The sequence below is a fragment of the Numida meleagris genome, chromosome 3 (genome assembly GCF_002078875.1).
Source record: "Numida meleagris isolate 19003 breed g44 Domestic line chromosome 3, NumMel1.0, whole genome shotgun sequence".
In the NCBI taxonomy this organism is placed as follows: Eukaryota; Metazoa; Chordata; class Aves; order Galliformes; family Numididae; genus Numida; species Numida meleagris.
The window spans coordinates 54642417-54656973 of NC_034411.1; the positions used below are offsets into that span (position 1 = coordinate 54642417).

Below are 14557 nucleotides of genomic sequence, written 5' to 3' on the forward strand. Positions count from 1 at the left end.
ATGCACTTGAGGCCATTGCATGTAAATTGTTCTGGACTCTTGGAATTATTTGTAACAGAGAAAACACACACACTTTGGGATGGAGTGCATCAGGCAGGTCAGCCAGGGATCATAGAATCCTTGAGGTGGAAGGGACCCTTAAAGGCCATCTAGTTCAACTCCCCTGCAATGAACAGGGACATCTATAGCTCCATCAGGTTGCTCAGAGCCCCATCCAGCCTGATCTTGAACGTCTCCAAGGATGGAGCATCCACCACATCTCTGGGTAACCTGTTCCAGTGCTTCACTACTCTTCTTGTGAAAAACTTTTTCTTCATATCCAGTCTAAATCTCTCCTCCTTTAGTTTGAAACCATTTCCCCTTGACCCATCACAGCAGACCCTGCTGAAGAGTCTTTCCTCTTCCTTCTTGTAGCCCCCTTTAAGGGAGAATCCCTCAGTCTGGCTTTCTGGGGATGCTAGCAGGTACTTGCTGACCTCAAGTGAGATCGTGCTCTGAGGACGTGGTACGTTTTAGTGGAGGATTCTGCAGCAGGCAGCCTTTTGATTACAGGACATACTGCTCGAGCTTAGCAGCCTCTTGATCCTTAGCTAGGGCTGCTCCAGTGCAGCTCAGGATGGCAGGGACTCCTTCCACTCCTGTAAGAGAATCACGCAGAAGGCGAGAAGGAAAGCCTGACAACAGCAGCCCTGGGTCCGGACCCTCTCGCGTTCGGCACCGAGCCCAGCCTGCGCCCACGTTGCAGCACCGCTTCCCTGCGCGCAAACCACAACACAGGTTCACCACCCAAGCCCCACGTCCCGCGTCAGACCGTCAGGAGCCGCCGCAGCAGCCGTGCTGAGGGCGTCCTGCAAGGAAACAAACAGACACCGCAAAAACACGCAGGGAGATACAGATACCCGAGCCGGAATCCAGAGAGAGCCGCCAGCTCCCGCCCCATAACCACCTCACAGCCGCCCTCGGGGCAGCGGCCGTTGCCGGCCCGCCCTCACCTGCAGCTACCGCCGGGGGCGGGACGTGGCGGCCTCACCTGCCCGAGGCCGCGGAGCCGCGGGGCGGAGCCGCCGCGCGCGCCGAGGAGGAGACATGGCGGAGGCCGCGGGCAGGAGCGGCGGGCGCCGGCGCTCCACAGGTGAGGGGCTGCGCGGGGCTCGGGGTGGGCGCGCGGCTCGGCTCGGCTCGCCCCTGCGCGGCCGCGGGTGACCGTGGGGAGCGGCGGCTGTTCCTCTCGCAACAGGTGTACGGCCGGGCTACGGGGCTCTGCCCGCTTCCCCCACCGGCACCGCACGCCGGCACCCCCAGCTCCGCGGTGCCGCAGTCCTCCCGGCTGCGGGGCTCGGGTAAATGCGGGACTGCAGCACCCCCGGCCTTCGGAGCCGGCCGGCCTGACGGGCTGTTGCCGCCCCCGCAGAGGTGGCCTTACTGCAGGAGGGTTCGGGATCCCTTTTATTTTGTCCTGAGAGCGAGGAGGTGTGGGCGTTTGGAAGCGGGCGGAGCGCTACGTGGCTGCTGCAGGTGCCGCTCGCTTTGCGGCTGCGGGGGCTGCCTCCGGCTCGCGGTCCCCTTCTCCTCCCCCTCGCCGCGCAGCGCTGTTCCGCGGACCCTCTGCAGTCCTTCGCTTCCCCCGCACGCGCTGGGTTTGTGGCTGAAGGGCGTTCATCAAAGCAGCCGCGTGGCTGCTGGTTAATTAACCGCGTTTCCACGATGTAATGGTTTTAATACATATTTTATATAACGTGGGCACGCAGCAGCGAGCAACAGCTGCGGGCAGGCGCATCCACGTGCTGCCTGTCGTTAAGGAGGTTCAGTACGCAGCGCTTTTGCTCAAAGCCCTTTTCACAAACACGGCCCCCTGCAGAAAGCGGCCCGCAGTGGGCGCTCACCCTCTGTGCGCGGGGCTGGCAGCCCGCTTCGCTTCCGACGGGAGGAACGGGATGCCAGGGTGTTTTCTTTGAAGCCACGTTTAACAAATCATTTTCCAGCTCCTTCCCTCGCCTCGTTAGTTCGATATTTTCGCTAACTGCAGGAGCGGGCTCTTTCGTTTGTCAAAACTAGAGACGACACCGCGCGTTTTACAGGTGTGCTTTAAAAAGACGTCCGTGCCGCAGATGAATCCTGCGTTCGCTTCGTCTCGTTGGCACCGCGCTGCGCTCCCGCTCACCGGGCGCCAGGCTTTACCCGGCGCAGCAACGGGTCGCGCTCGGGCCCCGAGTGCCGTGAGCTCCCCGCCTCTGGGAGGCGGCCTCGGCGCTCCGCGGGGCCGTGTTGTTCCCTGCCGGCCGCTAGGAGGCCCCCGCGGCGCGGCCTGCCAGCTGGCGGCCCGCTGCAGAGCACCGCCGGGCCGGCACCGGCCCGCAGCAAGGAGCGGGGCGGCCGCGGTACTACCGACTCCGAAACGGCGGCGGGCGGCCCGCGGTGAGCTCTGCCTGCCCCATCCGTAATAATTTCTTGTTAGCCGTTTTGTGACTATTTCCAGTCTTGTAATATACAGATGAGTCAGTCTATTGCGGTCCCTTACTGATTAGAGCCTAGTCCATCTTTGACAACGCCAGCACATGTTACTGTTACTTAATTGGCCCTACGTTAATAATTTCCTGAGTCGCTGCTGTAGCTCGCGGTGCTCTGTCACAGAGCCTCTGGTTTATCAGTAGCTTGTGACATGAAGCCATTCTAACTAAACCAAAAATAAAAGCGTGGGTAAGGGCTCTCGCATCCCTACAGAAGCTGTCCCTCAGCTTTACAAAGCTGGGGAAGTGCGGTCGCTTGTATTTGCCGTTAGTCAGGTAACACTTGTGCAAGGGCTGCAGATGGAGAAGTCTGCAGCAGCCTGCACGATGTGGGCCAGGCTGTTTCCCCCACCCTCTTCCTCCCAGCACAGCTTGTGACAAACGTAAGATCAAATATTCAGGAGCTGATGGAACCATCCAACTTCTTAAATGATGCTGAAGCTTTTGTGATACTTTCTTGATGGGAAGAGTCTCTGCTAAGATAGCTACACCTGTGTGCACTACCATTTTACTTTGGCTTCGTGTTAAGAATGGATATTCTTTCCTTTATGTTACTTCAAATATCAAAAATCATAATATGCCATAATATGAGACCACTGCCATTTTATTTTAATGATGATTGGGTTTTTTAGCACAGATAAATAAACTTAATGCTTTACAGCTGGAAATTATTTGTGGTGTTAAATGTAATTAAATGTGATCAGCGCAGTAATTGCCCCAATTATGTAAATGGTGTATAATCTTGCAACAAAATGTTTTATTTTTCACTTGGAAAAACATGTATGCAGTGCAAGCCACAGCGTGCTGCTGGTATTGTGGTAACTCTGCACACCCACCTTCCCTGCAGGAGGGAGATCCCCTCCATGCAACTTCTGTTGTCCTAATGCAGTGTGCTGTGAGGAGCTGCTGCAGAACAAGCTACGCGTGTAGTGCACGTTACGTGTGTTGAAGGTGAAAGTGGCTGTGAGAAGATGGTGCTTCTGTAAAACTGGTTTCAGTTCAATTCTGCAGGCGTTCCCGAGTATTGATTCTGGAGTCATGTTGTATTTGCTTTTATTAAAATAAGATATTTTTTATAACCTCAGTGGATTTTGAGAAAATTCTTGAAAATGTGAATTCTAGGAGATCTGTCAGGGTTAAAGGAAAGTGACCCGTAGTTCTCTGCTAAGAAAATATCAGAGGGTGAGCTGCCTTATTGAAATGGGGGGAGTTAGCATCACTGATTCCTCTTGACTTCGGGAGCCCTCAGAGATGCAAGTGATGGAATGACTTATGCTCCTTGTCGATAGTCCAAGTATAATGAACTTGTGGGGAAAAAATAAAGTACTGACGCCTGCAAATAGTTCTCATGTCAATGTCTGATACTCTAGTGTCTTTTCCTCAGAGAAGGTAGCCCAAAACTCCGGGCTTTTCAGGTTCATCTTCTAACAAATGCACTGGGAAGATGCCAGGAGAATGCTGGCAATTATCACAGCATCAAATTCTTCACAGGATTTCATCCATCAAGTACTGTCAGTAATACTCTGATGGAGAAAAATTTAATTTGGTCTTGGCATGTTGCCTTCCCTTTGAACTGTTTCACATTTCTACCGACGTTTAGCACATAGGTAAGGTCTCTTCATTCTCAGGGTGCTTTACAGGCATTTTCACCTTCCGATGTGCATACAGGTGAAGCATTTTAAAACTACACTCTCTCTGCAGGCAGAAGCAGTGGAGAGACTGCCCGGGATAATTAGCAGTGATTACTTTTGCCTTCCGCTGAGTTCCTGTCTCCTACTTCCCCATCCAATCCATCACCGTTCTTCACTGTGTTTCCTTATTTAATTGAGCAGGGACTGAAGCAATCTGGTGTTCAGCTATAGGCCTGATCCCATATCCTGCTGTTACAGATTGGTTAGCCAACGCTTTTCAAATCACGTTGTTATTCATTGCCGTATGCATTGTGCAATTTGCATAACTAGTCATGCTACGCAAATCTATTTAATTAAAAGTGTAACAAGACATGTCAATTTTGTCTTGCGTTAGATGGCTTTACTGGTACATGCGTTTGAGCTTGTGGATCCGCTGATAAGAGCCCTGCCTCTGTGCTCACGCATCACTCTGAGCGAGTTCCAGTCAGCGCAGGGCCGAGTGGTTCTGCTCTTTCTGGAGTTAAAGCACTCGATGCAATGACTAAATGAAAAAGTTGTTCGTGGTACTCTACTGTATTATTATGGCTGTGACTTTTATAAGAGTCAACTTATTGCTCGTTTAAAGCTGTTCGAGGATGTCTGTATGCTTGACAGCATTCTCATTACTCAAAAAGATGTGAAGGTTTCCCTTATTCTCTGGCATTTTATCTTCTGTGCTGCTGATTAATGCAAGGGGCCTTATTTCCACCTTCTTGGAAGGAAAAAAAATCAATGATTATAGGCTAAATAATAATATATATATTTTTTAAAGATGTGTTCCTGTAAAATAATCTACAAGTTCTTTACTATCTTGCATATTTACATAAGAAATCTTTGAAGAGAAACTTAAAAACCTCTAAAGATGAGATTGTTCTCTATTTTGACAATCATAGGTAGAAGGAAGAAAGAACAACACAACAGCAGTGGCAGAAAAAAAATGAGATGTGTTTGTGAAGTGGTTGGCTCAATGGAGACAAGTAATTTTTATGATGGTGGGGCTATTTCTGTGATTTCCAACTTGTAGGAAGCTGTTAGAACAGGGGAAAAAAGATCTGTCTTTTTGAGGCTGTTTTGCTCTGTCCTAGATTCAAATGGCATTGAAAATAAGGTTTTCAGTTCTTTGATGCTGAGTAAATAGCTGTTCTTTCATGCCAAAAAAAAAAAAAAAAAAAAAGGCTTTATTTGCTTGGGTTTTGGACTGATTTAAAATCTCCTGAATTAAGTAGAAAGTATATGCAAGGAGATGAACCTCCTGGAGGAATGTAGGCAGGGAGTGAATTTGAAGTGTAGTTAGTGTGCATGTTCTGATATTAAAAAATACATGACAAAGACCATGCTAAATAAGTTCATAAAGTTTTTGACACAGATGGCTATTATTGTCAAAACTGTCCACGTTGCATGCTGTATTGTGTTCTCACACTGTTTTTATGCAGGTTTTGATTGGTAGGTACACTGCTTTTGCAGACTAGCTTGGGTTCTGTTAACCATACCTGGATTTCCCTGATCGTTCGTCTGGGAAAGATCTGACTGGAACCCAATTCCCAGTGGAACCTTATTGTTCCATGCTGGGAAAACAGCAATATAAATGCAAAATGCCATGTCCTTTCTTGATGCTAGCATATAGGATGACCCAGAACTGTCTTAAGGTTGTGTATTGTTTTGTTCTCTACAAGAAAATGAACTTCACCTGTTAGCGATTTTGCATAAAGCTAAAACAAGATAACAAAGAGATTGTGGAAATTGCTCTAAAAGCACTGAGGCACATGCAACTTCTGTTCAGCTCGTGGTTTTCCCCGTCCAAACTTCTTGTTATTGCTTCAGTAGTTGCTGAGTATACATTACAGTGGTATAGTTATAAGCTCTTACTAAGTACTTTGAAAGAGGGAAAAATAAAAGAATCAGTGAGTTCTTTCAGGAGTTGGGTTGTTTTTTTTTCCTTTTATTTTGGGTGGGGAAGGAGGAGAGGGATGTTTTAGGAGAAGTTAGGGAACAGCATGAAACCATAAAAATAGAAAGTAAAGACTTCTACTGCTTGTTTGCGTACTCTTTAGCTGTATTTTTTTTTCTTCTACAGTTATTTTATCTGCTCTTCCCCTGAGAATACTGCAAGAGAAAGATGTGAGATTTCTGTAAAATGTAGCTAGTTGAGTGAACGTACAGTGAGGAAAAATCTGCATTTTGTGATTCAGTGACATCTTGTGAGTGCTTCTGTATGCAGGGCTTTTCATCGGCAACTTGTCTATGAATTGATCCTTTCCACCTTTTATAGTGGTATATGATCTTGCATTTGATTGGCTTAATTTTCTGTAGTATGGCCTGCCATGCCCAGTGATACAGGGTGGCATCTAGTTAGTGTGCTCAGTTGTTTTTTTTTTTCCTTGAAAATGTACACAATCTTAGTTACCACAGCCTACTGCTGCCTGTGAAAGATGCACATTGCCCTGTCCTCACTGGGATTTCACTTTCAGTTTGTTAGCTGGCCGATGTTGGACACAGCCTGTTGTCTGCCCCAGCAGGACAGAGCAGGGAAGATCACCTCACCAAAAGGAGCCAAAGGGGCTGTGCTGGCAGGGTGCTGCTTCTTGAGGCGGTGGCTGTAGAACATGAACTCATCACGTACAGCTTGCTATAGTCCCAGCAATGAGTTTCATATAGTATTTGCATGGTTATGGGCACTATAGTGATCCTATGAATGAAAGACACAACATCTGGAGTTCCCTCATTGAAAACAATCAGATTGCTTGCAGTAGACCACAACAGTGATTGTGGTGACTGACTTCACGTTTACTAGAGTGAGATATCAAGCTGAATGTCTGATGATGCACAAGCATCAGTTAGTATGTTGTTATAAATATTCACATCCCAGGTCACAATATAATTACAGTCTTTGTTCAAACTGCTGTGTGAGACTGCTGTGCATCAGGTAATTCCTTGTGCAGGTTATTCCACTTATCAAATCCAGCAGGTGCATGTGCTGCAGTGTAGTGGTTACACTGGTAATGAGTTTGAAAGCGATGTAGGAAGGAAAAACATCCCCAGTGCCCTCAAGATGCCCAGCTGCCTGATTCCATCTCCTGAGAGCCCAAACCCAGCAGTGAGGACAGAGCCATGACTGTACCAGTGTGCTGGTAGGTGCTGCTTAGGTGCGCCTAAAGGGCAGTGGGTTGTTTTAAAAATAGCTCTGGAACTGAATGTTTGAAAGGGCAGGAGCACTGTTGTGGTGACTGAAAGCAGGGAAATGGAGGGCAGCGATGCTTAGCAAAGCTGTCAGGGAGGTGGTGCTTTCTGCTACTTCTTTGTTGTTGGAAACAGAGGCAGGTATGGAAAGAATTTCTTGTACCAAATGCAGACCACTGCTGGTGGATGAGCCTGCACTGCTTTGTATTATCTGTGATAGGCATGTCCGTGGATGGGAACAGGAAATGGAGCTGCTTCTCTTGCATGACAGTCTGTATAAACCCTGGAGGGCAAATTGCTGAGCTAAGAACAGCCTGTGTTAGGGAGGATTTTCCTCACTCCTCTTGTTCACACCCCACAGTACACAGCATCTAGCAGATGCTGACAGATGCTGTCACGCTTGACTTCTGTGCACACCCACATCATCCCTGGTAGGGTGGTGAGTGGCAGGAGGCGGCCAGGGGTCAGTGGGTGCTGGGGTGGGCTGCAGGCCGGGCTCAGGGCCAGTGCCCCACACAGTGCGGCTAACTTGTTCAGTGCTTGCTGTCCCCGCCAGAGAGAGGAGGGGTGGTCAGCATCCCAGGCCACCTCTATCAGCTCCAACCCTTCTCTTTCAGGATGCCATCCATATGGCTGAGGTGGCCATGCATGTCTACACACCTTAAATTCTCAAGTGTGAGCCACCTGTAGACTTGTTACCTAGTGTGTGGTGCATCAGGCTATACAACATTTTTCTTTATAAACTCTAAAGTGGGGGAAAATACTCTGACTGTAACATTGGAGAGATGTTGTAGCTTTCCTTTTTTTCTTTAGTGGCATTTGGAATGGTGAGAGGTTGAAGTGGGGGAACCTGAAAAGAGGTTGTGGCAAGGTGGGAGTCGGTCTCTTCTCCCAGGTAACAGTGATAGGATGAGATGTAATGGCCTCAAGTTTTACCAGGGTGTTGAGAAGCCCCTTTTGGGGATACTTGGGGCGTTCCCCAACACCAGTGGAGGTTCAGGTTGGATATTAGAAAACTTTCTTCTCAAAAGAGTGGTGAGGCATTGACACAGGTTGCCCAGGGAGGTGGTGGAGTCACTGTCCTTGGAGGTGTTCAAGGATGTGGCACTGAGGGACATGATTAGTGGGCATGGTGGAGATGGGCTGATGGTTGGACTAGATGATCTTAGTGGTCTTCTCCATCCTTAATAATTCTGTGACTCTAAGACGAGGGCACAGAGTGTGAAGCGTGTGGGATGTTGTGCAGCAGTGAGGAGCAGTGTGCAGGTTGCTAAGCCTGTGTGCGAGGGCTGTGTTGGATATAGCTGGAGAGCTCCAGAAAGCAGTGGCTGAAGGGAGCCTCGGGAGGCTTTTTTCACCTGGTTGGTCTCAGGTTGTTTTGCAAAGTGAAAGTTAATGGTTGGTGCCATAAAACCAATGTTGTGGCACCAAATATTAACTGCACAAGTCGTTTAGTTGCCCCACGTGTCAGCTCCAGCCAGAGAGCCTGATTTCAGAGTTCCCACACACCTGCCTGCAACTGTAGGTGTATGCATTCCTCATGCAGAAGGCACGCGTTGCCTAGGAAGGTGATTAAATTAAGGGGAGGGCAACGTATACATATATGGAAGACGACTCATCCTCCCCGCTTTAATGAAGACGAGCCGTAACTCCCATAGCAGGAGCAGGCAGAGCAGCGGCGCGGCGCAGGTTCCCGCCGGAGCCCCGCGGCCCGCAGCAGGACGGGGCCGCCCTGGGCGGGAGGAGGCCGTGTTGTCAGGGCAACTGCCCGCGGCGGCGGGTCGGGTTCTCTCCTCCCGCGCTGAATATTTCAGCGGAGCTGGGAGAGGAGAGTGTTCCGGCGGGGAGCCCGGAGCCGAGGGCTGCGATCTGGCTGGAGAAGGTTAAGGAGCGGCATCCGAACCGGTGTGCCTTTAACTGGGGCTATTGCTGAGGAGCCTCTCCGCGCCGAGTGGATGCTGCGTCGGTCAGCTGTTTGCGTCCCGCTTACCCATAGGGGATCTGCTACCGGCGCTCAAATGAGCAGGCGGCGTTGCAGCTAGCTGCTGAGCAGGGGCTGCCGGCGCTTATCCTATTTTTGTTTATTTTTTAATTTGTTTTGAAATAAGAAAGAGGCAACAGCAGCATGCCCGGTGCAACTACTGTCCTCCGTCAAGAGAGGTTGAAGAAGACAAGTGCCAGGCCCAACCCCCTGGGTTTGTTCACCATCACCGAAGAGGATGAGCAGCAAAAGAACGGGAATTCCAAAAGACCGAGAGGTATGCGCGGCTCCGCGGCGTCACCGGCGCTGTGTGTGCTGCGGGGCTCCGCCACGGACAGGTTCGGCTCGACTTGGCTGCCTAGTGGCACCAGGGCGCTGCCCGTGATACGGGGATGGGCGCGTTTAAAGCACCCGGGCCGTTATGCAATCGTCTGCTTGGGATGGGAAACGGCATCTACTTTTTGGTTCTTAACCCCATTTTCAGGTAGAGATGAGGGTCCCGTTTCAGATCAGTGAATTTGTTTGCTTTGCAAGGATTTTTGCACTCAGTCTGCAGAAATACCTGTGAAAAGAGGTGGCTGGAGGCTTGGAGCACACAGAAGGGAATACTAGCCTGATACAGGGGACAGCTTTGCTGAAGACGGTATAGAATTAGCTCTACTTCTGTGTGCGTGAATAAGGGGCAGTGTGTCTTTGGAAGAGTATAAACACATATAAATATATACATGTTTAGTTACACTGACTTAGATAAGCCTGTCTAAGGACAGGTCACTCTCAAAATGGTAACTGCAAAAGAAAAATTATTTGTGGTGCACAACACAGGTGCATGGCAGTGGTGGAGGGATGCCGATGGCCACTGATTTGTACCAGTGCTCCCACCCTGGAGGCATCCAAGGCCAGGCTGGATGGGGCTTTGAGCAACCTGGTCTAGAGGGAGGTGTTCTTGCCTATAGCAGGGGGTTTGGAACTAGATTATCTTAAAGGTGCCTTCCAACAGAAACGATTCTATTATCAGAGATCTGCCAGTCCTGTGTGCCTGCTGCCTATCTTGTGTCACGTCACTAATGTTTTCTACCTGGATCCTAGTGTTTGAATTCTGTTGGTCTGGCAGGGATGCTGCACCTTACAGTTGTGCCTGGACTCTTAGGCTTGAATCTTCACAATTCTTCTTCTTTACTTCTGTGATCAGATTATTCCATTTACATGATCTCTCTTTTTTGTTATTTTATTCAGGGCAGGAAAAAAAATTCCACTAGATTTTTGTTTACAAGACATCTGCTAGTTTTGTAGCCTCAAGACAGTGTTTTGAATTTCAGACATTGCCATTCTACCATGTAACAGAAGAGTCCAGTAAGCAAGCATTTAAATCGCAAATTTATAGTATGTATATTTATTACAGCTAACAAGCTAATTTTGTTTTTCCTTGAAGGGAAAAAGTAGCTTGGTAGCTCTGATGAAATTCCTGAGTTTTGAATGTACTTGGTTTTGCACCTTGTGCTTTTTCCTCGTAATAGTGAAGAACTGGTCAGATTCGAGCACCATAGTGATGTTGTATTGCTGGTCTTTGTTAATGTGCCTCCTGTGCTGGGGTCTTGTGTGCATAGTTTCTTTTCCATACATTTGAAACTGCCCATGTGAAATGGAGATGCAAGCTCTAGTATGATGATGAGCTTTTTAATGTTTTAAGAAGGATATAGCTTTCCTTTATCACCCTCTGGGTGACTTCTAGAGTCAGCAGCCCACAAAGCTAAGAATCTATATTTTTCCTGGTTTTGTTCAGTGGTACTGATAGTTTCCCAAGGTGAAAGTTCTTGTTGACTTGGCCGCAATTTTCTGCCTGCATCTGTCATGCAGATATGCTCATCCTTTGCCTTTCTTGTTAAAAGTGAGATTCTGTTTCTGATCTTCTTTTTCCTTTTATTGACATGAAATGTAAGTAGACAAATAGCTTGCTCCCTGTGCTCCCAGCATGTGCATGAGGGGTTTTACTAAGATAAAAATTTGGTGGTGTAACTTGAATGCTCTTGGTGAAAGTACAGGAGGCTGTACAAAACCTTCTGGAAGTATACTCATTTGATTTTCTTGTAGTAATTAATGATTAATTAGCTCTTACTGTCTCCAGAACAGTATCTGTAGTAGTTCTTTGCCCTTCTGTATGTGCAAGTGCTGGGGTTAGAGCTGGAGTTTCTGCACAGGTGGGCTGCAGGTGGTGCGCTCACTGCCCTGCCTGGCACTGGGGGAGGCTGCTGGGAGAGGGAACATGGGATGCAATGAATCCATGAATCTGTGTGAGGCTGCCCTCAGGCTTCAGAGCTCATTGTTCGGTTGCTGCTCTGCACTGTTTGCTTCATCTTAGTTCTCAGCCTGCCTTGGTTGCTGTGTGCTCAGCACGCTTTGGCAGCTGCTGAGCCTTTTTTTTTCTGAGCACGTGCTCTATCAGTGGCGTGGTCATGGAAGTAGGCTATCTTTGTCTGCAGCTCCTGTAGTCATGCTGGGCTCTTCTTTTACTGCTATTCGAAACCCGAGAGGCCCTTAATGGTCTGATACTCCAAAGTAATAAAGCAGCTCCTTCCTCCTTTAAAGATATTTGAATAACATCCCACATTTTAAGGTATTCCACACTTTGGGTGGTTTGGGCCATCTTAGAATACTAAGGTTGGCTTACAGTTCATGTGAGAGTCGCTTTTATAATTTGGGAAACATTTGTGGGGATCATAAACTGGTTAATAATTGCAAGACATTCTGTAAATTGACTTCAATATCAGCCATGTCTTGTCCTGGGCTGGCTGTACTGTGATCTGAGTTAGGTGCACATGGAGCTTGTTCTTTCAGTGTAAACAAACAATGAAATAAAAATGTTTGTCAGACATTATTTATTTAGTCTGGAGATAGGAAAAGCCTGCAGTGATCTTTGTAGCCATGTGCACCTGATACTTTCTTTCCTTTGATGGGAACTGTATTCACTGCCTTTTCGCCCAATGTTTTAACTTCCTCTCCTCCTGGCTTTGCTCCCATCCCCTCCTAACAGCTAAGTGGGTATATTAGGAGGGTGGAAGGAGGCAGTAATTGGTTTCTGGATTCTGATTACAGTTGCTGTTTGCCTCTATGTATCAGTTAGCTAACTGGTCGCTATAAATGTAAGAACATTTTCTTTAGTTTTTCTTTTACAAGCCTGAATGTGAGTTTCGTAGGAGTCTGCATCTATTAAGTCCGTATTCATGGTACTCTACTGGATCAGACTGCGCTGGGGCTGAAATGTTGGTCACAAGTGGATGTGTGGAGGGGAACAAGTGTTCCCTTGTAATGGGTCTTCTGGTAAATCTGCTCCTTGGAAATCCTGAAAGTTTTCATGGATAGTGTTTGTGTCACAGAGTCTTGTCTTGTGGACATTCATGTGGGGTTATCCCTTGTTCTATAATTATTTCTTCTATTTGTTGTAATGTATTTGAATTTTCTTTAGCTTTTTTTTTTTGTTTAACTTTTACTGATTTCCTTTATCCTTTTGCCAAAATACTAGTTCAACCAAGCAAGTTTCAGTAAAATACTTGGAACATAAGCTAGTGAGCTCAAGTGCATAAATGTCTGGAGAGCTACAAAATAGCACTTTTAGGGAACACAAACGTCATGTCTCAGCTTGATTCTTTAAAGATGTGTTTTTGTTATTAAATCTTAACAGAGGGAAAAATCATGTCTTATTTGTAAAACCAAAGTGGTGAGAATTGGCACAGGAAACCAAGCTGTGCGGTACTCATGCAGACTGGTGGCTGTCCAGAAGACTTCCAGGCAATAAATCCTTGGTGCTGTTTGTTGGTTGAAGTCAAAGCTTGAATTGAGGCTCAATTTCCTACTGGGATTAGCATCTGCCTAAAACAAATCTTGCAGGCATATCTGCTTTTGTTATGTTAAGCAGACCTAGGAGTCAGTCCACAGTAAGGTAATATGTTTCTGTCTCCAAAGGGACCATTTAGACATCTTCACTTGCACTTGCATTGTCAGTTGTTAGAGACATGCAGTATTGGCATTTAGAGCACATTTTTCACTCAGTGTCATTTACTTATATAAATCTCTCAGCATTATTTTTTTTTTCTTTCTGCAAAAGCCTCACTTCTGCAGTTATCCCAAGTCTCTGTGTAAAGCAATGTGCTGTTTGTTTGTTTCTTTTTTGAGACTTAGCACATATAGTCATGCTTGATATCTATTCTGCATATTTTATTTAAGCTACATATTTATATAAGCATCAGTATTCCCTTAAAGCTTGTGCTATAAAGCAAATACAGTTGCTGGGGCTGAAGATGGAGGGTAAGTGTTGGTTTTGTTTCATAACGTAAATCACAAAGATGCATTCAGGTAGATTAGTATTCAATTAAAGCCATGCATGCTATGTGTGTGAACTGTGGCCTCGGACATTCTTTTCACTCAGGCATAAACAGCTCACCTTAGCATTTCCCATTTTCTGCCACGTTGGTTTTGTGCATCTGCGAGGTAGTCTCAGCAACTCTTACTTAGTTTTATGGAATTGTTTAAGTTCTGCCTCCTCTCCTCCCTCCTTTGGTGGGGAGGGGAAGACGAAACCCTCTCAGATTATAGACTGTGTTGTTTCTGTAACTATCATTTGAAGAGCATAGAAAAGTGATACTCGCATTTTTAGGTTATGCATTTTCATTATTGATAACTGAAACAGCTGTCTTACTGTGAAATACTCGTGACAAATCGATGAAGAGGAGATCTCAACTAACCTAACAGTCAACCTCTTCACCTGCCTGCTGATCTAAAACTGATGAAGAGAATGTGCTTATAATCTGCCACGTGACTACTGCTGCTAATACAAAGTCAGACAAATGTGCTTTAGTCTCTGAACAGTAACAATGATTCTTTATCATATTGAAAACAAACAAGAGGTCTTTTTCCAGTCCTCCAGCGCATGGCAGTGATGGCTGTCATTACCAGTGGCTTTTGCTGCTGTTGCCTGGATGATAATGTTTTTGCATGCTGCTTGTTTGAGCTGTAAGCTCTGCTCATCCAAGGAGATGAGGGAGAGTTCTTTTAACGTGACTGCTTACTGCTTAGCCTTTGTGTTCTGTATGTATTAGGGAAAATATCAGTTCCTTGTTAAACTCAGATTAATAACTTAAAAGTTTCCAATTTGTTCCTGTGTGTTTATACTCAAACACAGCCTCAAAAAGAGCTGAAAGAGAAGGGAATTTGGTGTCTTCAAATACATT

The 14557-nt window shown here is 46.8% G+C and overlaps 1 protein-coding gene across 5 annotated transcripts in view; it reads left to right on the top strand.

Annotated features, from left to right (window-relative positions):
- Window positions 1043-14557, top strand: part of MAP7 (microtubule associated protein 7) — a 102377-nt gene continuing 88862 nt past the window's right edge. Inside the window, exon 1 of one of the 5 annotated variants that reach the window (XM_021389928.1) lies at window positions 1043-1132. In XM_021389928.1, the coding sequence (XP_021245603.1) occupies window positions 1087-1132 (46 nt within the window). In that variant the 5' untranslated portion in view covers window positions 1043-1086. Of the gene's footprint in view, window positions 1133-8953; window positions 9613-14557 lie in introns of those variants that run through there. The other 4 variants (XM_021389926.1, XM_021389924.1, XM_021389923.1 and 1 more) reach the window with 4 other exon arrangements.